Genomic DNA, 23,922 nt, shown 5'->3' with positions numbered 1-23,922 from the left:
CAAAAGTAGACTTGTCAAATGTGCCATGCACTAATGATGGAACGCTGCAGGTCTATGTAGTTCTGTGTGTTAAAATCAAGGCAGTGAAGCAACAATGTTATTACTCTTTGCATCTGCCAAATGTTTGAGCTCTCCTAAAGCAAACACTTACAGCTATTAAACAAACCCTTTGACTTTTCTTTTTACATCACACCAACTGTTCAAGAAGCGGTTTAATTATTCCCCACACGCACAACTGTCTCCTCCTCAAAATGCGGGATTTCACAGAGCTCCTACAAAATTGCTTTTTCTAAGGTGAGCCTAATTGAAAACGAAGGCAATCAGATCAAAACTGCTCGAAGCCCTCAGGTCCATGATGCAGAAGGAACTTGCAGCCAATTAAGGATCGATGTGGGGTTGCTTCAGTTGCTTTATTAACTCAGCTGCTCTCTGGTTAGGTGCCTCGAGTGAGACCTTTGAAGATTTACTAGTGAAATTGAAAGAAATGAAGACATAAATGTAGCCCTGCTCACTAAAAGTGTTTCTACTGGGGATTCTCATCACTCAATCTGCCATCACCCTCCATTAATGATGGACTAAATTGTCTTGAGGCAGCTTGAAGTTAACCATCTGAAAGTGCTGCAGATATTTAGACCCGAAATTTGACCAAACTGATTGAGTAGGAACATTATTCACATTGGTCAGCCCTACAATATGGTTCAGGTTGAATCGTCGGGTTTGATATTAAATGACAATATCTGTACTCCACAGAGACTGAATCCTATGGACCTGGTGATCCCCAGGACGTTTTGTGAGGACATCACAGTTATTGAACTTTAACAAAATTCAAAATAGACAGAAAACGTATAGTAAGTGAAACAGAGAAATTCAGTTTGCTGAGGCTGCGATAGTCTAAACGCATAAGTAGGCTGTGAGAGGCAGTGCAATCAAACACCTGATGATGGCTGCCACAGCATCCGCAGCATTCTCTATTAAGTGCACATGCCCAACCAGGGCCCAGTTGTACTGGCTTGCAGAGGTGCTTGCTGACAACTGCGGACGTCATGAACATTTATTTGGACGTCATCATCAGGGGGTGTGTGTGAAGCTCTTTGCAGACACATGTCTGCCACATGCTCTTATTGAATCAGTAGCTGTGATGGCAGACCCGACCAAGAGTAACAGGCTATCTGCAAACTTACCCTACCTCTAACAACTGCACAAAAGCACAGTCATTTTGATGGGCAGTTGGTTGAGCAAACCAAACATCAGGACTGTATCATTTTTTAATTTTTACAGAGCATATTGGCACATTAATTTTTGACGGATACAAAGACCCGTTGAAACCACAATTTATTTCAATAAGGGTATGAAATCTCAACTCAGGTTTTTTTTTTTAAACTAATAAAGAAAGCAAAGCTGCTGAAAAGAACTTTAAACGTGCAACTTAACCAAGTCCACAACTGACATATTTAGCTGCTGCTTTTTTTTCCAAGACCTTCAATGGTTGCCTGACAGGAAAACAAAAAATGTCCCTCTTGCTGTTCCAAGCTTGCACCAGCTGCCTCAGAAAGATGTAAATAGGGGAACAAAAATGTTGTAAAATTGTAGATTTTAAACCAAGTCTTTAAAATATTTAATTAAGTCAGTCCTTCTATTTATAGCTTCTCGGTCGGTTTGCACAGAAGATTTTGTTTTCTGCCTACATCTTAGCACGAGGGACTTGTTCACACAGGAATTTGTCAGATGACCAGACAGCACGCAGTGGAAAGTAACACTCTCATCCATCATTATACTGTAGCCACCAGCACATACCAATCCCTGTGCAAGGCCGCTCAGTCGGCCTGACAGCTCAGATGGGACGCAAACTGACATGAGCGAGGCAAAAAACACGGCACTAATTCAACACCCATCATGTTTTCCACTCAGCCTGACTCACTGGCATCCAAGTGATCGCCCTGGAAAGTAAACAAATGGACAGACAAGTCACTGACCTGACACTGTGCTCAACCCCACCTATTCTATCCCGCAGTTTATGCCCGCAGCTCCGTGTTTGTTTTACACTCGAGCCACATTTCCCCGACAGAGTTGTCTGTTAGGTTGAGATAACATTACTGGAACAATCATATATGAAGGTAACATATATTTAGTCATCATTTAAAGCTTTTAACAAGATTAAAAACAGACCTTATTCATTTTTATGTTCTTACTTTGGTATCTGTGAGATTATAGATTTCAAGCTCCTATTTAGTTGTAAATTTGAATGCGGATTTATTATTTCAGCGTAGTGCACTGAATACTGATTACAGTCACTGATTTATCTGTTCATCTGTAAAGCATCAGGGATTTATCGCTGATTGTTTGATCAATCCACCGTTTTGCTCCAGACAAAAATATTAGTCACTGCTGGGTGGATTACAATGAAATGTTGGATTTTGGCTTTATTCTAATTGCTTGATGGATCAACTTGCAGTCTGAGACAAAGTTTTAGGTTATTCATCAAGAACTTTCTGGCCACATACAATGACATTTTTAGTGCTAATTGGCATGCTAATAGTGAGCAGATATCACCTGCTTGACAGAGTATTAGCATGAGCATGTCAGGGTTTCCAGTTTGTCTATTTATATAGAATCTGGCTACATTTGAAGCGTTGCTATAGGCTGGATTTCTTGTCTACTGGTTGGGTCTGTCTTTTGCCTATAAATCATGTTAATAATATCTAGGAATGCAAATCCACATCTTTTGCATCAAAATGCTACCAAACAGGCTTCAGACTGTGGTTAATTTTCTTTAACTGTTCATTGATTTATACAAATAAATAGTTTGGGGACTGTTTAGAATATGAAAAGTAATGTTCTGGGTGTACCACACATGCCAGGATAGTGTTTACATTTTTCTCACACCCTCCTTGCAAATCATATGTCAGCGTGAAACAGGATGTTTGGTCCATTCGCCTTGCTGACTTAATGGCTGTACCGTTCATACTTTCCTGTCTGAGCTGAATGGGATGAAAGTGAGACACACAACTGCTCTGACTGATACACACCCCGTCTGACTTAACAATACAGCGCTAAGCAAAACTGATCATTATGAGAGAGAAGCAGGCAAGGGAGCAATCAAGACCGCATTTTGCTGGTAACGAATCATGAGGCTTTAATGAGAAGAAAAAAAAAACAGAAAGCAGTGCAGCAGCTCAAACACAAAGCCTAACAAAAAGGTGGATAGTTGTTTTTGCTCCTCCTGGGGACATGATGAAGCTGAACTGCTGCGTCACACTGAGAAATGCACGAGCATGGGCTCATATTTCCTCAAGCTTGTCGTTTTCATCACAGCCTGGCACTGTGACTTAACGCTGAGGTCAAAAGACGCACGAGGGAAATGATGAAGAAAAAACAGCAAGCAGACGGCAAAGAGATGCTCAAGCACTTTTGAATGTTGTCCGTATCTGTGAAGATCTGTAGCAAAAGCAAAACTTAGTTTTCTTTACAGGGGGTTCATGTAAATACACTAATATATACATACCCCCCAAAAATACTACAAAGACATTATAGAAAACATGTGAAACTACATTTTTGGCAGGGGGAGTTTTCATGTAAGCAACATCAAAATGAAAACAAAAACTTACTGTTCTATCTCCCCACTCCAGCTGCAGAACCAGACATAAGCCTAACAGAAATAGCAGCTGGCATACATTGGTTACCGACACTTAAAAAGAGGCAACGACTGGCAAAAGTAGAAACATACAGCATGGGAAGAGACCATTAAATTTCAGGGCAGTCAGACAGAGTAGTGACGTTTGCTAAAGAAAACTGCCCGTTTAAAAATAACAGAACCCACCTATGGGAGTTTCCCATTTTTGAAGGCATGTGTTAAAGAGAAATCACCAACAAAAGTGCCAACTAGGAGACCAGGACAGGGTGGGATGGAAAATACAAGAATAAAGCCCATAAAAGACAAGCGAGGAGGACTTAAACAAAAAGGCACAACCACACAAATTCTGCTTTTCGACTTGTGTAGGAAGTCAATTAGACATATTCAACTTATACGCAAAGATTTGGGGGTTTTGTGGTACTCGTGTCTGCACATTTATGGTCTAAAACCGGCGCATAAAATCGCCACCAGATTTAATGTACTTTCCAGGTATTGCTAGATGCAGTTTAACCACCGTTTGACACCGTTTCAAACAAACTCATGGCAGTGCACTTTGCTCATGCTTGGCTATATTTCTAATCAGAAAGAAGTCATTGATTGTGTTACAGAAAATGCATTTAGGCTACACATCACTAAACCTGCCTGTTGTGTGATGTCAGTATAGTGTTGTCAGTATATCCTGGCCATTTGTCCCTGTCACTATAGCTTCAGACTTGTTATGGAGGAGTTATTGTCTCTGATAAGCCTGCAGAAGAATGACCAATGAACTTGTGTGTGCAAATCAGAGGCTGCTTCTCTCCTTTCTTTTGCATTGGCATAGCTCGTCTTTGTAAGAACAACTTTTTTTAAGCTGCCACTGTCTGTAAAATATGTTTTTTGGTTTTTTTGCTTGCATGCACACGATAGTGGTTTTGTTTTATGACAAAGAACAAGCACCAGGAGGCAAAGAGAGTTTGTCTTTTTACCCCATCTGTGATGCATTATGCTGTGTGAAGTGACTTTTCTGTGTCCACTTATTTAACTAGATTAACATGTACAGCTAAAATGAGCTTTGCAGGCTTCTCTGTGAATTACACAAAAACATAAGGTTACGCCTTAATTCTCTAAACTGAAACACTTCCTTTCTAGAGCTAAAACATGTCAAACACAATCATAAGGAACTTGCATGGAAACTCCAGATGGCTTACGTAATGCAAGAACAGCTAGCTCTGTGGTTCTGAGTGGGTTGATCTTACACACACACACGAACACACACACACACACACACACACACAAATGCCTCCTCTTTGGGCCCAGCTTTACAGAGGATTAGCCCATTAGAGGAACAACACTCTTTCAGTATCTTGGATCAAAGCCAATTTGTTTCCAGCTCAGGTAGTTAAACACTATACATGCTTTTAAGTGGTTAAAAAATAATATTTTACAGCTATTCAAGTCTTGAAGTGGGGACATTTTCTTGTTTTCTGTCTTCCCTGACTTATTCTGATCAAATCAAATTTATTTGTATAGCACATTTCATGTACAAAACAATTCAAAGTGCTTTACATAGAATAAAAGCATTGCAGCAGGGAGTGGAAGAAGCATTAAAATACATAAAAGAATATAAAGAGAAACAAATAAAATAATATAAATGAATTTAAAAACAAGCGTGCAGATTTCATGCATAGTAACATGAGAAAAGAAATGTCTTTAACCTGGATTTAAAAATGTCTACATTTGGTGAAAGTTTAATCTCCATTGGCAGTTTGTTCCAATTGTTTGCAGCATAACAGCTAAATGCTGCTTCTCCATGTTTAGTCAGGTAGTAATCTTGTTTATCCTACGAGTTATGCTGTGTAAATTTCATCAAAATCATGTTCTCTCTTTGCAGGAATCCCCCCTGAAACCCTATCTGTACTTGCATATACTGACGACTGGATGTCTAACCAGGCAAACAGTGATGTGACCTTACTTCCAGACTGCAATAAAGAACTCTCTGGAATCTGCAATTTCTCCTACACGTGGGATGCCACAACTGTCTTGGACATCAAGCCCACACAAAACATCAGTGCCACAAACCAGTCCAACAACCTTTTCATGATCCCAGCTCCACCCATGTTGGTGCCCTTGTACACAGACTGGAACAGTGCCATGGCAGCCTGGGGCTTGGCCTGGGAGGCACATGTCTATGGTGCTGGCTGTGGTTTTGCGATGCTGACACTGGCCTCTGCACTCAATCTGCTCTGCTTGCCTCTGCGATGCCCTTCAGGCTGTGGCTACTTCGCTCTGGTCAGCATGTTCCTCCTTGCTGCTGGTTGCACCAGGTCCTTCTCACTCCTGTATGATGCCTACGGCCACCAGGACCGCATACCCTCCACAGAAGCCTCACTGATGCTGTATGAAGCACCTTTTCCTTGCCTCACTGCAGCTTTCGGTCTGGTTTTCCTTCTCCTCTCAATGCGCTCAAGAATGCAGCTCTCCTACTCAGCCTTCCAGAGACCGTGTTTCCTGGCCTGTCTGGTGTTCTTGCACTTTGCTGCTGCCTTCGGTCCAATAACATTACTGAAGTTCTACAAGCTAAAGCCTCCCCTGTGCCTCTCCCTGTCACTGATCTCCCGTGGAGCCTTTGTGGGGCTGGCGACATTTCTATCTGCTGCCTATTTTGTGTTCTACATCTATGTTCGAGCAGACTCAAAGCACATCTACCACCTGAATAACACATCTCCAACTCCAGCTGAGCGATACAACCGCTGTCCCTTTGCTGAGAGCCGGGACTGGAACCGTGCAGCTGTAACCGTTTGTCTTTCAGCATTGTTTTCTTTGGCATGTGCAGGACTTCAGTTATATGCAATGCTCAATGCTATGGGTCTTGCAGGTGGAGAAGAGGTCTTCCACCCATGGCCCTGGTGGGCTTTTCAGTTTAGCTGCAGATTGTGTGAGCTTGGGGTTTGTTTCACCTTAGGCTTGGTGGTTGCACAACCTGTTTATTGTTCCGACCAGCTTCCTGATGCCGGAAGTTGCTGGACTGAACTCCTAGCATCCAAGTCGCCTATCCTGCCTGGGAGCTACCAGTGGACGCTAAGCCAACAAGAGAAGCTTGCTATTGTCGACACTGTTGGGCTTGGAGAGGCAGAGAATCTTCCTCTGTACACGCTAATGGATGAGAGGCTTGGTAGCAGCCTGAACGGCCTGGATCTGCTCTACCACAGCAACCGCGCCTTAGCATACCGAGACCTAGACTTGGATATGGATTTACGAGGTTCTGAAAAACCTGAGGATGGGGGAGGCAGAGAGACCTCGGGTGGATCCTCATTTACCAGTGACTCCACTGCAGATCTGCGGCCACCTTCACCTATAAACCTGCGTCGCAGCATAGATGAAGCCCTCTTCAGTGAGGCCTTGTTTCCCATGAGCCTCTTCAGCCCTATCTGCTGCAGTGACATGTCTGTAAACAATCACTGGACTCTTCCCAGCAAAGGCCTCTGTGATCCCATCTCAACTGACCCCGGTCTTTATCGGACATCTTCCTGCATGGAGATGGCCTCACAACTCCAGCCTCCTTGTTCCCAGTCTCATGGTGATGCCACTGAAGGTGCACCAGCATCTTCCTCCATGGGCTCATCCTCAAGCTGCTCCTCACCTGAACGTTGGAGAGGAAGCTCCTCATCATGCTCCCTCTACCGAGAATCTCTTGGAGGCTCTTCATTGGTCCTCTGTCCGAGCCCAGAAAGACACGCGAGGCAGCGTCTTCAGGAAAGAGGCACAGGCCAAGTGGTGTCCTCTGACCCACAGAGGCAATACCAAACTCTGGGAGCTGCCTCACAGGAGAGCCTGGACTTGTCGATTGAGACGGATCGATCAGTGCAGGAAGAATTCATCAGTGTTTGCAGACAAATCGACGCTTTAAGTGTCTGTAGTGAGACTATTGATTTATAAAGAAACTTGTGATCACACTGAGGACCCAAAGCGAGTGTCTGCTTTGTGCTGCAAGTTGACTGTAGAAATCCAGAGTATTTGATGGTGCATGTCAGCTTAACATACACCATAAATAACCTAAAACTGCCTAAAGGATTTTGGAAGTTTGATGAGATTTCTATGTGTGGTTAGTGGATGTCACTGCGGGTCTCAAGTGCCAAGACTGTCAAATGCCAAGGTTTGTAAATTTTACATGTTTGATAAAAGCAGGTTAAGTTTGTAAAAGTCAAATTAAGAGTAACATTTTACTGAGTGGTGATATAACAAGAGCTGATTTGTGTAAATGTTTTTACTGCATTTCAACATTCCAACAGATACTACTGTGACTGAATCAAGTACTTAAATACTACTGAAGTCATAACCTTTCCAATCACATGGTTATCAAATCTAATGTTGATTGAATGGGGTTGACAGTTTGTCAAAAATATAAACTCTGCCCCATTATCAACATCTTTTTCAGTTATTGTGCAGCAGTGCCCTCTACTGGTAAAAGGCACATTATATTTATCATCTGCTTCGTTTAAAATGGACCAGACAGCATCTTCTATGACAGGCATACTAATTTATTTATGTTTGAATATAACTTTCCTCTACACACTGCTTAATAAAGTTTGTTTTATAGTATTTGGCTTATTTACCTTACGATTCCAAGAGACATGGGGTGACATGAGTTTGCAGCTCGTGCCAAAAACAGACAGCAGTCCAAACACAGTATTATGCATTTATTCATCTTTGACATATTAAACAGGAAAAAAAAAATGCAACTTTCCTTTGATGAGTGTTTCACTGTAAACATGGTTTGAAATTATATTCCTCAAAAAACCCCTCAAGGATTCACTAAATACTGAGTCTTTTCCCCATCCATCTAGAAAAAGGGATTTTTTATTTTTATTTTTTTAAGGTTTTGGTTGTTGATTGCAGAACCTCCCAATGTAACGGCAACTGTTGAGAGGCTGAAATCATACAAGAGCAACACTTGAAGGGGTTGGGGTGGGGTTAATGTCACTACAGTTGTGCTTTCAGGATGAACAAACAGGACTCAGGGCTAAACAATTAAGACATTTTAAAACCTGAATAACCTCTTTAAGTCGGGAACTGAACATAAGCAGCAGTCACTTATGACTGAATATAGGTATACATTTCTCCATATATTTTCATGTACGTTCTCTTGCAATTCAGTCCAGCTGCAAGACCTGTTAGTCAAGTGAACCCTGTGCAGAATGAAGTGTTACACTAGCAGGATAGAGAGAGAAAAGAAAGGAAAAAAAAACATACATGGCAAGAAGGTCCAAATGAAAATATTAGAAAAGCCTACTCCTACATAAGCTGAAAGATAAACACTGATACTGAAGTAAAAAAAAAAAAAAGGAGGCAGGAAAGCCTGTATGCATTTGAACGCATTTTCACTGAGCTGTTGTGTGTAGCTTTTATCCATCTCCATTTCAAGGCATATCTCTGGTGAAAAAAAATAAAACTTTCTACAGAGAACTTATGCCGCACCGTGAAAGCAAAGGAAGTAACAGGAGACCAGATAACAAGCGACTAGTTGCACCAGTTTTGGTTTTAGGTTACAAAAAAAAAAGAGTCCAAAGAGGTGTAAATACACTTGGCAGTATGTACGCAATTAAAGCAGAATATAAATATAGCCACTTTTGGCTTCGTGAAAAAACAAACATGCATATCAAAAAAAACCTTCATACTCAATTCAAAGCCCCCCTTGACTGAACAGGTTAAATATAAAGAGGTTTTATCTAAAAGTATTCAAATTATGGGCAAACAAGTCGTTCTTGTTTGTTTTCTTAAACTATATTTTAGTTGTACTTTTTTAATTGTCTTAAACATGATCCTTCTGCTTTTGGTCCCTCCCATGCTATACATAACAATCGCACACTGAGATCCAAAATGGGACACTGATTATTTGGCTCTTTGTGTCTGAAGGGTTAATCAAAGTCCACTGTGGTACGAACTGTGGGTCTGGGTTGTGTCCGCTGACTGCAGGTGACATTCAAGTTGACATGATGAACAAAGATGGCGAGTGTCTCATACCTAAGAACGCAGACTAGATCTAATAAACAATATTCAGTATTCTAAGCAGCTACGTCTCAAGTCGCATACACCTGTGATGACCAAAAGTAAAAAAACTAAAGTTTGCTGTGGCATACTGGCACACTGCACATAGAGAGACAGGCATTATGTCTTATATTCTGCACATATGCACTAGTGTGTTGAACTGGGAGCAAAAAAAGAGAAGAGAAGCTGCTGATCTGCACTATGGCCATTTCGGACAGGACAAATCGACTCAGGCCCACGCTCACTTTGACTCAACTATACTGTATCACACACACAACCCTCAACTCACATTGTTCATTCTCTCGCTGCTATCAACACACGCAACTAGGACAGGGCTGCATACTTAAGATACAGGTGTGTATGTCATTCCAAAAGACCCTGATGTGCCACTTCTTGAGTGCAAAGTCTAAGGTGTTCAGAGAGTCGGGTGTTAGTTTGAAGAGTCTCACTTCGCTACGATGTTCCACTTCTCCCCAAATCAGCCGGTTGGGATCAGAGAGAGAGAGTGTGGATACAAGGGGGTTGTGGGTGGTGCACATTTTGGCAGAGGTGGTGAATTTACATTTGGTCACTGATAGATTGGGTTTGATCTGCACGTCCCACTCAGTAGAGTCGCTTCTCAAAACTGTGGAGGCAAAGAAACAAGAGATCAGCATTTGCCCCTTTAGAAACCAACTGTTAGCCAGTTTAACACAAGAACTTTAGGGGTGGATTTATTTGGAAATCTATGCATTCTAATTTAATTTTACATTTTTTGGGAAACTGTTTTGTAGAAGCGAGTCAAAGAAAGTGAATAGTTTTAGAGGTCTAAAATTTGTTATTTCAGAGGGATCCAAATATGATTTCATTTGGACGATTTAAAGCAGCAAAGACATCTTCCGTGTGGCTTCTTGTACTTACGAATGAAGTCCATGAACACCTCCTTCAACCTGTGCAGACATTGTGCGCTTCTCAAACTTCAACTCCCCAGAGTACATCATTGAACTGAAACACATGGCAACACAGTCAAATATGATGCACATATAAGTAAACATTTATACACACACACACAACTCACCGGAGGACAGAGAGACTCTTTGCCCCGATGTCTTGGCAGCCATGTTGGATACCTGCTATAAGGTAAGGTACAAACTTGTGGATGGAGCCCTTGTCCTGGACTGAGCCCGACACACCCTGGGCTACCTTCACATTGTCACCCTCACTGTGGATGAGACATCAACCACTTAATATTCGTTCTGTTTAATCAAAACATTGGTTTTGGAGACTGGTGAGCTCCTACATACCTAAAGTAGCGTTTCTGACTGCTGGTGCTTTTCTCCATAGCGTCCAGGGAGCCCATGCCCCGATATTTTTTCAGCCTCACACCATCTGAGAAGAAGTACTCTCCGGGAGCCTCAGTGGTTGCCGCTAGCAACGAGCCCATCATAACTGAAGAAGGAGATGGTATAGGGTTAACTGTGTTCTTGTGTTACATAACCCAACTCCATCGCCGCTGTGATGAACAGATTTGTTGTTCTCAAGTTTGTTTAACAAGCCGTGTGAAATGTTAAGAATCAGATGAGGCTTTTTCCAAACGTGTTACGCAGTTTTAACGTCGCAGGTCTCACCCGTCGATGCTCCCAAAGACAGAGCCTTCACTACATGGCCTACAGTCTGAATGCCACCGTCAGCGATGACTGGCACACCGAAACGTCTGGCGTACTCTGCTACCTTGTACACAGAGGTTCCCTGGGGTCGCCCACACGCCATCACTAGAAGGCAGAAAACATATCTGATGTAACCGTCATGGAAGAGAAACAAACTCGGGTAATGCAGGGTAGAAACAGGGTCAGAAATGATCGTGGGTGATATTCTGGGTTCTGCTACAACTCCTGTCTTCTATTCTAGTTAGTAACTGTGACCCAGTGTGAGCAAGATACACGTCTCCATGGCAACAGAGAATAGAGGCCTTGGTAAATCACCATGACAACTAGGAGTGGTCTCAGGGTATGTTACCAGTAGAGGCTGATAGCCTTTACTTCTCATTGTTGCCAGATACAGATTAGATGTAGTAAGCAAGGGTGTGCTAAACTGCAAGGATTTGTTTCTTTATTCCAATTTAGTCTTTCTCTTACGTCTAAATGTTTTCAGCCATCTGTCAGTTGGTCACATTATTCCTTAATTAATTCATTAAGTCATGTACCTTCCTGTGTGATGCAGATGGAGCCGCAGCCCATTCCAACTCTCAGAGCGTCGACACCAGCATCGATCAGATTCTTTGCCTGGGCTGCAGTTACCACTGAAAAGGAAAAGGGATGAGAAAACACGAAAAAAAGTCTCAGTTAATGTCTCAAAAATCAGTGTCAGATTTTGGAGAAATTGCAGCAAAGCCTATCAGGGGATTGGTGCTTCAGTTCACCTTTATGCTCAAATGTTTCTTACTGCAACAAACTCACCATTTCCTCCAACAACTTGTAAGTCTGGATACTTCTGTTTGATATAATTTATCATGCTGATCTGATATACTGAGTTGCCTTGTGAAGAGTCCTAGAAATACAAAACATTTATGGTTGAGGTAAAATGTCACTACAAGATAAAAACATACGAGTCAGGAAAACAACATTGGACAATGCAGAATTGCATAGGCACAGTGCACACAGACTTAGTCTCATGGTGAAATACATGGTTTAATAACTGATCTCGAGAATTAATACAGATTATCGACTCTGTGAGGCACTAACTGTGGTCACAACATGGGAGCACTGCTTTTATTTCAGGGGACATGTGCTGAAAGATCCAAAGTTGGAATCAGACTTCCACACTCCAACTTGCAAAAAAAAAAAAAAAAAAAAAGCTCTTTTAGTCATGTGACAATCTTGTGCCTTTGTTGCAATTTAGACGGTGTAAAGAAGTTTGTTTGAAACTTCTGGGTCCACGGCGGTTGTCTGTCAGGAGTCCTTTAAACTGCCTGGTCAAAATGCTCCGAATAATTTAGCACAGTCGCAGAGAATCACCTGTAATGTACTGTCATCCCGCACTCTCCCACTTTCCTTTTAGGAACACAGGAACTCAACTATGAAGTAATCAAACAATTGAAAACACCCACCAGTACGACGACATCCACTCCAGCTTGCACCAGCAGGTCCAGTCTGTACTTGTCGTCCTCCCTTGTGCCGATGGCGGCACCACACAAAAGCTGTTTGCGTGAATCTTTTGAGGCTAAAGGGTAGTCTCTGTTCTTCTTTAGATCCGTCCTTGCAATAATGGCCACGAGCTCGTCATTATCATTTACGATGGGAAGCTTGCCTGGTTCGAAAGAGTAAAAAAAAAAAAAAAGAAAAAGTATTAATTTATTTCAATCTTGCCATTATATCACATGAAAATCCAGTCAGAAATAAAAGCCGTTACACAAACAAACTCTTATTGACCTTTTTTGCTGCGCTGCAGAATATCATTGGCTTCTTTCAGTGTAACACCAGCTGGAGCCACCACCAGCTCCTCCCTCTTAGTCATAGCCTGGAACATCGCAGCATGTTCAAAATTAAACTAAATGGATTGTTTTTAAACTGATGAATGTACAGTATGTGGACAGAACAACATACCTCCTCCAGAGGTTTGGTATGGTCCTTCTCAGAGAAGAAGTCAATATCTCTGGAGGTGACGATGCCCACCAGTTTGCTGCCCATTTTTCCTGTCTCTGTGACAGGGATACCAGAGAAACCGTGTCTTACTTTGGCCTCAATCACATCCCCGACTGTGTGGCGTGGACTCATTACCACTGGATCTGTGATAAAACCCTGCTCAAACCTCTGAAAATCAGAAGACGACAACAACAACGATAAATGTGATTAACATAAAAACATAAGAGTTTTTTGTGTGTGTGTGTGTGTGTGTGTTAGGCAGCATAAACACCACAAACCCAAACTCCACACAGAGGATTAACACAGCAAATAAACACCAATACACACATAACAAGAAAACAACTAGAACAATAACAAATAAAAAGCAACAAACACACAAGCAAGACAATTACCATATCCTATATATGGACAAGATGAGACAAAATAAGAATAGTCAAGACTGCGGTCATAAGAATTTAACTAAGTCGCTCAAGATAAGTATTATAGTCCCTTTGATTTGCCTTGATGTGACATTGCCAGCAACAACCGACAAACATCTTACATGCAGGCAGCACTACATTCACCTCTACTATCAACAAATGTGTCAACTAGAAAACGCTGGGAAATACATTTGTAAATCATGGATTACCTTGACCTTCCGGGCTTCATTAGCTTGGAATTCCGGTGTGCAGTTATGATGAATAATACCGATTCCTCCCATTAGCTACCAAATTGACAAAGGAAAGAATTTCAACTTTAAAATGAAGCACATTAGGGGGCAAAATAACAATCAGTGCTCTGTATAAAAAATATCTGCAGTCTCTCACCGCCATAGCAATTGCCATGGCTGACTCTGTGACGGTGTCCATGGGGGAGGAGATGAGAGGTGTCTTCAGGGTGATCTTCCTCGTTAGTGCCGATGTCAGGTCCTGAGAGACAAAAAAAAAAAAAGAGAGGGATCTTTTACGATTCACACATAATCCACCAGGGGGCAGAATGCACTAACAGCTATATGACACCATACTGCTGTGTCTTTTTATGATTGAGGTTTCTAAATCTAACAACACAAAGATCCTGACCTCAAATGAGAGGAAGACAATGAAGCCGCTTAAAGCAGCCTTGCAGAGGAGTGACATGTTGAGAGCTCTTTAAAAACAGAAGAACTTTCACTTCCATTGTGTTACTAAGTGGCCGTATGGGATCTGAGAGACCTGTAAATAAAATAAAAAAAAACATCTTCCTCAGAGGCAAAAACCTGGCACTGTCTTTAGAAACTGCAACAGAGCTCATTTCCATTTGTCCAAACATTTCTTTCACTTATCACAGATTCCCACAAGAGCTGGCATGTTTTGTTTTCTTCCAATGGTTCAAAGAAAATAACGACATTCTTTGCACATGGGAAACCAGAAACTTAGACCTACTATCGTCTAAGATTTACTCTTTATCAGGCACAGATATAAACTACGGACTCTGCTTACTGTGTTTCTCAGGGGGTCATGGTGAATGCAATGGAAAAAAAAAAAAAACACCTAGCCCCAGGTCTTTGTCCAAAGAGTGACACCACACCAACCTGCCAAATTCAACTGAGCGCTACAGAAACATGCCGGGAACATTGTGACCCTGAAGAATGAACTACAATAGCACAGTGCACATATGTCATGTTTCTAACACCGTCCCCCAAAAGTATCCCAACTTTTTTTACATTTCAAAAATTGTGACTGTGGCCAACTGTGTTTATTTTGGTTTTTTTTTAATTTTCTGTTTGACTCTGCTTTCTAATCGGTGGGAAAAACCAGGGAAGTCCACAACTCTCAGAAGACAACCAACTCCTGAAAACATACCAAGCAAAACTCTTACACTACAAATCAGCCTCTCCCTATCTCTGAAGAAGACAGAAAGAGATCCCAGATAAATCAAATGAAAACTCTCAGAGATGGGACTGAACAGAACAGGGGGATTTCATCTAACGCCCAGACATGGACTCATCCACAGTGAGAGACGGATGAGCAGACGCAAACACAAGGGTGTGGGAGCAACCAGTGGGTGAGCGCGTCAGGTATATATAAATAGCAGGAACTATGCAGACGGGAAATGGAGAAAAACACTATTTTTGTAACAGCTGTAATTATAAAATTGAGCCGAGGTCTGGAGTCAAGAGGCTTGTCTAAGAAATATAAAAGTCTTCACTGTAACAAAGTTTATGGTTTTGGAGATGCTCTGCCAAGAACAGTCCGTCTGCTGTGTGGGCCACATAACACATTTGTCATCGTGAGGGGAGTAGACCGCGCTGAAGAAATGATTGGCTTGCATAAGAGAGAGAAACTTTCTACTCAAATGTTACACTTAGTTGCAACAGTTTAAAAAAAAAAAAGAAGACCTTGCATGCCCTTTTGTGCTCCCAAATATGACCCTCACACGTCCGTGTGTACTCACCACATCATCTGAGGTGAAGTCGATGAAGCCAGGTAAAATCAGGAAGTCACTGAAAGACAAACAAAGGGAAAAGTTGATCACGACTTTGCATCACTGATGTCTAAAACATGAACACAGCAATGATAAACATGCCACTGATGGGTCATGGCAAAAATAAGGTCAAAAACTTAAACTTAAAAATGTCAAGAAGTGTTACTGATGGACAGATACAGATCCGAATCTGGCATGTAAAACTTACTAAATGATCACTCGGTGTGAATGAACTTCTGAGGTCATGAGCCATTTTCCAACCATACTAAAATTTGCCAGACTTTGTTTTCAGCGGATGACTTTTCTGACTAATGTTTTTAAAGAGCCCACAGAAATGCTGTAGCTCAGAACCCACAATTGGATTCAATTCTCGTATACATGTCTGCTCATAGTTTTCCAGAAAATATAAAAAGCGGCGTAGAGGCTGAGCACAGCTGAGGGCAGCCGGCTTCCGCCAGTACCTAGTTAAAAACTACAGTTGACCTCTTTCAGCTCTCGGCCTGAATAAACACAACATGAGGTAGAATGAGATAAGTTGGGGAGAAAGAGCTAGACACAAGAATGGTGTGTTTGTTTTTCTGGCAGAGTCTGTATGTATTTAGTGGTTTCTGCAGATGGGTGTGAAAACAAGCAGAGGATGGATGGAAAGACACAGGAATAAGGAGGGCTTTATATTCGAAGTGGATGGTTTAGGAAACTCCACGGTCTGAATAAAGCTAAATGAGCTCCACTGGCATATAGGACTAGTCTAAACAAGAATCAAAATGAGGTAAGAAGAGAGATCTGATCTGCAGGCAGATTATCCCCATCTTCTCTGCTTCAGTCTGGGTGGGGACAAAATAAATAAATAAATTAAAGGTCCAAAATAGATGCACTGGATGGGACACAACAAGGGAGGAGTCGTGTTTGCGTCCCCTTATTTAGAGCGCAAACACCCACAAACATAAAGCAAGAATATACATCTGCTAGCATTTAGCAGGAGCCCCAAACCTCAGCTGCAGCTCACAGGCTAAAGTGACTCAGAGTGAGCAGAGGACGACAGCCTGCTGTACTGGCTTTCAATCCTTAAGAAAAACAGTGGCTCCCTCATGACCTGATTTTGGTTTAAATTTGAATTTTAAATATAGACAAATGTATTATGCTAAGTGGGAGTGTTTCGAAGTAAAACCAAAGGCCACAACTCACGTTCACCAGCCGATTTCTGTCTTAGGCATAAAGGGAATCTGCAGCGTTGTACAAACACTTTATAAAAATAAAAGAAAACACCAAAGCAGCTGGGAGAACAGACCCCAGACATCAAGCTCAATTTTTTAGTTTGGGTGCCAAAGAATCCAAGAGTCGACATTCCAAACTAACTAAAATCATCAGTCAACCTGCCAATCACAAAGCTATGCTTTTAACCTGTCAACCCAATGCCTGAGGTAATTACCTGTGACCCCTGTTACTCCACTTTTTATGATTTACAGGAACTGCTTCTGCTATGTAATTTGATCCTAAGGCAGGCATTCCACAGGGAGCTGCTCTACGTTGTGTCCTAAGCGACGTGGCTTAGTTCAATCCTCCACATGGCGGCACATGACACCAGCAGCATTTTAAAAGTCGATGTTTTTGTCTGCGCTACTGTAAATGATAGATTCATTAGCGCAAAATAACGCATTTCTGTGATCTTCACCCCCAAAAAAATATGCCGTGTGTAAAATCGCAAGTAATGTCTTGAGTGCTTGCAATACACTCTTGCAACCAGGGTGCTGGTGGAGTGCAAAGTAGCTGCATCCAGAATCTAGCAGGAAGGCTTTAAAAAGCATAACTAAAGACACTGTGGTAATTACAATTTGTAATGGGTGTGCAGCTTTCAACAGTGCAACACAGATTACCTACAAGGTATTTAGCTTTGAAGTATTTTACTTCAATAATCAAAATTTAAAGTCTAAATTCTCTGTCTTGAATGAGGAGCAGCGTCTTAATTTGAAACCTACTTTGCAGTGTTGTGTGCTTTTAACAGAGTAGACAGACAGTCTAAAAATTGGGCAAATGTGCTAGTGCACCACGAGTACAAACAGAAATGTGGAGTGCAAATTTTGTACACGTGGTTTTCCAAGGTCACGACAGGGCAGGAAGTCGCTATGCTCACAAAGCCGTTTCTGTTTTCCTGTGTCTGCCTAACACTTTTGTTTGTCTGACATCCATTGAGAGCAAAATAACAAATGAAGAAATTTCACAATTACATATTTGAAATGTTTAAATAAAAATGAAAAATAACATGAAACAGAAGGCAGAGATTAGATCAGTTTCTTCATCCTCTTCAAAACTGACCACAGGGATGAGTGAGAGCATGCATAGTTATTTGCCTTTCATGTCTCTATGTTGGCCCTGTGATGCACTGGCGACCTGTCTGGGGTGTAAACCCCCGACCGACCGTGAACAGGATGAAGAAAAAAATATATATAATAAAGGGATGGCTTTCCCCATCCTCAAACCAACCCCATTCACCTCAAGCCCTCCGCTACCACACGATGCCAGTTGAGGTGGCCACGTGCAAACTTTTGCTTCAGTCGTGATGTACTTGATTAAAAACCACGCAGACACACTAAAACACAGAAATGTTTTCTCCTCAATTAGCTGCTGCCAAGCAGAATTCAAGGACTTTCAGCTGATGAGTAGAGACCCTTTAGAGGCTTTGAAGGCATCTTAGGCATTGCTGTTAGAAGTGTAGTGAATGAGTGTAGTGGCTGTTAGGGCCTGTGGCAAATGTTTTCAAAAGGTAAAACACTGGGAAGGATTTAGGAGCATTTTTATTTGTGCAAATGCAAAGAAAGAAGACATACATGCAGCCTAATGCCAGATTACACCATCCGAGTTGTGCAATGATTAGATTTTTATTCACGGTAATCAAAATAAAAGGGCGATTACATATTACAGGTAGGTTCTTTCAAAGTTTATGATGAGCCGATCTAAAAAGCGTGCACCATCAGCATGATAAGAGGAGAGGAGCGTGAGAAATCTGGCCTAATTTGTAGTCAAAGCATATGTGAGAAAGGCCACGAGATGTAATGTCATGCATTTAGTGTTTTCAGGACAAGTCGTGCACTTTGCTGATTGGTTAGAGTTAACAATGAAGTTATGTCCAGTGGAAGCAAATTTAATTCCCATGACCAAGATCAAGTTAATCATTCAAACCAGGCCTATATTTACCTCCTGCATTCATGCACTTCACTACATGACAATAACTGAGGTTTTCTAATCAACGTAGAGTTGTTTTAAAGAGGTTATCATTTGCTTCCCCCTTTTGAATTCGCTATTTGGAGAGACAGAGGATTTTTAATAATTTGAAGATGACTGGTTTACTCACTTGTAAGTCAACCCATCTCCTTTAGAGCATAGCTCTTCAGCCGTTTGACCATCCGAGACAACACACTGTTGGTCAGATCTGCTGGTTCAAAATGTGTTGGCCATTACAAAGTACTAGTGTGTAAACTTCACCCACCATTCTTCACCCACCCAAGTGAGGCTTTAAAAATCAGGTTACCTTACTTTGATATACTGTTATTCATTTACGTAGATTTTCGGAAACAAATCAAAGTTGGTAATGCTGAGAAACTTACTTGTACGTAAGGCCGTCACCGATTGAGAAGAGCTGCTGTGCTGAGAGTCCATCATCGGGGACGTAGCCTGTGCCACCACTGATTAAGTAATCCGCCATGCTGCCAAATGATAAAAAGGCAACTTCAATCAACTGTGCTGCCTAACACTCAACATAAAGATGTTTATCTGCACACGGTGTAATGATGCTCTGCAAGAACACCAAACATCCACTTTGCAGGCAGCGCTGATGACCTTTTCACAGGAAGACATAACCATGGCAACATCAACATCCCCCGTCAGTTTCAGGTCAGTGCGCCTGCGTGTTCTTTGCGAAATGCATCCGCTTCCTCCATAAATAAAGCTTCCTCATAAAACGTGAAACCTTGCTGTACTCATTGAACAAAAAGTCCCTTCTAAATTCTGATTATTCTCGATTAAAAACCCCACAATAAGACCAAAGAATAGTCGAACAAAACTAACAGACCAGAGCAGTTAAAACAAAAACAAACCGCTGTCAACCCTACCGTGATTTTAAGCTTGGTGAGTGGGACGGGGGGCAATTTTCCTCCCTCTGCATAAAAAAAAAAAAAAAATTAGTCCGCTGTTAAAACCAGAAAAATTAAGAACCGCGAAATGGCTAAAATGACAACGGTAGGCTGGCCCCAGACGAACGCGTGTGAAGCAAAACATGGCCGAGTGACCCACTAACACATAATAACCGCACCGCTGTAAATAATGGTGCCTTCCGTTTCAAAACGCCGGATGAAAGTACGTCAAATTAAACACTGCACGCCAAAAGCTACAAACCAAAACTGCCTTGTATCTCCCCCTGAGCTGTAACATTAACTGCCCTTCTGACCTAGATTAAATTATCAAAGCTAGCAAACATTAGCTGCTTGGACTGCGAACTCGTTGATTAAAAAAAATCTATAAATAAATATGGTACTTCAGACCTGTCTTTGTTGTTTCTGCAGAGACGCTGAAACGCAGCATCCGTGCCGCTGTGATCGGTGTTACAGTGTCCATGCTAGCCTATCTTATTTTCAGAAGCTCATGTCCTGTTATCTCTTATCACTGCGTTTTGGGAACCAGGATATCAACCACAAACCTAAAAGCACTTTCTGTCTCCTGCTTGTTTTGTTTTTGAGTTGGTTTGAGCACTCAATTGGGGTTTAGCAAACGTTATCGAGAATGATTTATGGGAATAATGTGGGTATAACAGGTGAACAAACTGTAAATGTGGAAACCTTACAACGACAAGTTGTAGCTTAGGTGTTTAAGCAGTGCCGAACTGAAAACCGGGTACATACATAATGTCGTTCCTCGTTAACAATATACAAATTAAGTCACTCACCCAAGCTACTTTTAAATTCATGCGAATAGATTGAACTTAAAAACAAGAAAAACTGCATAAATACATTTGCTGTCACCACAATAACGAGGTTAGCTGGTTCAATCATTAACGTTATTAGCTTAGAGTAATCATTTCTGATATCATCAGTTACCCATCCAGAGGATTATATGTAACGTTATCAGCACCAGCAAGCAATACTGCTGGCACTTGATCCAACTATCGTCCATTGATATTAGTAACAAATTAACATGAAAGTTAACGAAGACCTCGTTTTCATCGTGGGTCAATGTTTAACAAAAATAACTGTTTTCACGAGTAGTTTTCAGCTTTGAGACGTGATGGAGCTAACGTTATGAAATACATTCAACGATAACTCGTTAAAACGTTCAAAATAAATTATTAGTAAGTCTATGCTGTTAACGATACAACAAAAATGTCATGTACCAATGTCATAATAAGAATGAACTTGTGGTAAACCATACTGGAGCAGCGTCCAGACTCCTTGCAGACATGTGCGGAGCGATAGTTAGCATTTAGCATTAGCAGCTTGGTTCGCCAACATTTAAGGCTCCTGAAACTTTAAGGTAAGCTTTTATATTGTTTCACAGACCCAGAAGCGTTTCGACCTGTGTGACTTTTCCCCCAGAGCAAAGTTTAGCATATTTTCCTGAGTAACGTGAGCTAGCAACCCCAGAGAGGGGATGCCCACGTTGACTAAAAGGGAGCAACTTTCCTGCTGTGAGCCAAACCATAACACTCCGAAAGCCACCACCGATGCACAAATCCCCATTACCTCGTAGAAAAAAAAAACAAGATGAAAGCACTTGTAGTTTGCGGCTCCAAGATGTGAAAATGCTGGTCTGTAGTGAGGTGAATCAGGAATGATTGCCTGTCGCTTTCAGCACAGTGTTGGTGTTATGTACTAGCAGCAGCGTCACATAGCCCCCCCACACCCCCGGAAAAACGCGTTAACCCCCTGCATCCTGATGAACCAATAGCAACAAGGGTTACTGAGCAACAAAAACTGGCTTAGTTTCAGTTTCCCTGGTATGCTTCCATACTAGTTTTTATTTAGTGAATTTATCTCCTCATAGCAGGTCAGATATGGTAATGATGATTATTATTGGCCTAATAAGTGATATAGTTTCCAGTTCTCCAAGTGTTGTCTTTTTCCTCAATTTCTCTGGCCTCAATTTTTTAATTGAATCGAATGTCATGGTTGTAAATATGTGTAATATTTTCTTTCTTGTAGTGTGTTTATTGTCATTGAGATAAGCGTTAAGAGTTCAAAATAATAAGTCTTTTATTTGACAAAAATTAAAACTTTTTAAAAAACCTGTAGCCTGTAGCCTTTTACTATTTTTAGTTACTTTTTGTTTGAGTGTTATATCTGCATTTCTTCTCTGTTTTCACTTGAGTTTTTGTCAGTTACAAATACCTAGTTTCAGATGCAGTGAAAGGTAGAGTGAACCAGTCAAACCGGCATGAATGTTAAAGTGATCTTGAACGGGGAAAATCACATGGCTGAACACTTCTCTCAGATGTATTATCAAGCACAAATGAGTCTTTTGATTGCTTCCTAAAGTTCAAACTGTCATGCTCAAACTAATTTCTTTTAACTTCGTGAAACATCCTGAAGTTAAGCAACACTGTCTGAATTTTAGTCACATGTAAATTATCTTAACTGGATTAAATATACACAGAGGTCACCACCAACCACATTTTATTCACATGATAACAGTTGGACAAATTGTGCTAAGAAGCAGCATGCACTATAATGGACTGTACGGTAGCTAAGGTTGGCTATGCAGACATAAAGAAGGGTCTTATGTTCTAGCTACTCACTTCTGATCCTGTATTTTTCTATTGGTAGGAATGTAGAATCCCAATTACGATCAAAGACATTTCCATCTTTTTTCCTAAAAGGCTACCTTATGTGAAATAAATTAATGTTGCATAAATGTTGTGCGCTTTAGCCATTTACAAGAGTCGTAGTAGTTTATTCAGTCTGAGAGAAAGGACATTTCAATTTTAGGTGATAAGAGCACAAATTAAAGGGTATTTAACTAGTTAAAGGATAATCCAGTGAGGAGGATAAATTCAAAAACTGCTCGGTGAGAACCCCGTTATGACTGCAGGAGAGGAGTGTTTCCATCATCAAGTACACCCACATGCCCATTCGTCTTACTTCACACACTCCTGTTGTCATCAAACAGCTGGTAGCCTTAAGAGTTGGCATGACATTATCACTATGTCACAGCTCAGACAGGGCGCGATCAAACGTTTTACTGCCAATCACAGCTTTGTCCTGTGCTCTGATTATTAGATTTAATCCGTACAATTCAGCTGGAACTACTTTAAACAATTTTTCTTGATAACATTCAGAAACTACTTTTTTTTTTGTAAATGTTTCAAATGTTAACCACAAACATGGACTTCCCTATAACCCGATACAACTGCTTTATTGATATTAGGTTGGCGTTGGTAGATGTCTGCCAAGGTGACTCAGGGGGATCTGTGTCCCACTCCGCGTTTGTGTGATATTAAATGTGGGTCATTGCAGATATGGGTCAGTGGTTGCTTTATGCACTGTAGCTATTCTGAACACTTGATCACCCTTGTTTGGCCTCCCTACAGCTTGCTGCTCACTCTTTTCTTGATGGTGCACCACAGAGCAGGCAGCATGCATGAGAGCCAGAGGGGTTAGGTTAAAAATAACATCTGTCAACAAAAGATAAGCCATTTTTTGTTGTGTGAATGCCCCTCCTAAGTCAGAAATTTCATGTGCATGGACTTCAGTCTACCTTTACATCATGTGCTAAAGTTAAAGCAGTGGATTTGTAAACTGATCTTTAAGTGTGCGGGCATGCAAACCGATCAGGCATAAGGGAGTTAATTTACGTGTGTGACTATATAGAGGGACACCCAGTAAAAGCACGACAGTCAGAGAACTGAGCTCACATAAATGCTTTATCTCACAATCACACAGAGGATTTTCAGTTTTGCTATTTATAACCAAACTCTATCTTTAATTCTGGAGCAGGTTTATGCGGATTTAAAATTTTTCTTGTACACACCTTGAAAGTGTAATAAATTGATTTTTTTCATCCAGTACCTAAAGGTATTGTACGTTTAATGTTCCAGTAACTCACCTCTCTGGGCCAAAACCTGCCTGAATCCGTGTAGCACTGTAGCGCTGGGCTGCAGTTTCATGACCATGGCTGTGAGAGGTTTGCCGGACATAATGTTGCCCTTCCTTGGATGAGACA

At 41.3% G+C, this 23,922-nt stretch overlaps 2 protein-coding genes across 7 annotated transcripts in view; one reads left to right on the top strand and one right to left on the bottom strand.

The window, feature by feature from the left end:
* prrt4b (proline rich transmembrane protein 4b) overlaps positions 1-8,326 on the top strand; it is a 23,641-nt gene extending 15,315 nt beyond the window's left edge. The window contains exon 4 of the mRNA XM_075471692.1: positions 5,502-8,326. Within this exon, the coding sequence (XP_075327807.1) occupies positions 5,502-7,546 (2,045 nt within the window). The 3' untranslated portion in view covers positions 7,547-8,326. The remainder of the gene's footprint in view (positions 1-5,501) is intronic.
* impdh1b (IMP (inosine 5'-monophosphate) dehydrogenase 1b) lies at positions 8,293-23,922 on the bottom strand. Of its 6 annotated transcripts, XM_075471698.1 has the most exons (17): positions 21,447-21,586; positions 19,824-19,870; positions 19,320-19,418; positions 19,067-19,147; positions 15,688-15,736; positions 14,082-14,183; positions 13,904-13,978; positions 13,237-13,443; positions 13,063-13,150; positions 12,741-12,940; positions 12,091-12,181; positions 11,838-11,933; positions 11,263-11,406; positions 10,939-11,083; positions 10,713-10,856; positions 10,556-10,639; positions 8,293-10,280 (listed from the first exon to the last, which is right to left on the bottom strand). In XM_075471698.1, the coding sequence occupies exons 3-17, from the start codon at positions 19,415-19,417 to the stop codon at positions 10,259-10,261; spliced, it is 1,626 nt and encodes a 541-aa protein (XP_075327813.1). In that variant the 5' UTR covers position 19,418; positions 19,824-19,870; positions 21,447-21,586; the 3' UTR covers positions 8,293-10,258. The 6 variants fall into 6 exon arrangements, with proteins under 6 accessions (XP_075327813.1, XP_075327809.1, XP_075327810.1 ...); XM_075471694.1 differs by lacking the exons at positions 19,824-19,870; positions 21,447-21,586 and adding an exon at positions 23,806-23,922; XM_075471695.1 differs by lacking the exons at positions 19,824-19,870; positions 21,447-21,586 and adding an exon at positions 23,806-23,920 and having other exon boundaries at positions 19,067-19,144.

The sequence above is a fragment of the Odontesthes bonariensis genome, chromosome 8 (genome assembly GCF_027942865.1).
Source record: "Odontesthes bonariensis isolate fOdoBon6 chromosome 8, fOdoBon6.hap1, whole genome shotgun sequence".
Classification (NCBI taxonomy): Eukaryota; Metazoa; Chordata; class Actinopteri; order Atheriniformes; family Atherinopsidae; genus Odontesthes; species Odontesthes bonariensis.
This window is presented reverse-complemented; position numbering and strand designations above follow the sequence as displayed.

Coding starts and splice junctions, on each gene's coding strand:
- impdh1b (XM_075471694.1), bottom strand. CDS start 19,417: ATGGCGGATTACTTAATCAGTGGTGGCACAGGCTACGTCCCCGATGAT. Junction 13,979..14,081: donor CCATGGCAATTGCTATGGCG/GTGAGAGACTGC, acceptor TCAATTTGGTAG/CTAATGGGAGGAATCGGTAT. Junction 12,182..12,740: donor GAGTGGATGTCGTCGTACTG/GTGGGTGTTTTC, acceptor TTGTATTTCTAG/GACTCTTCACAAGGCAACTC.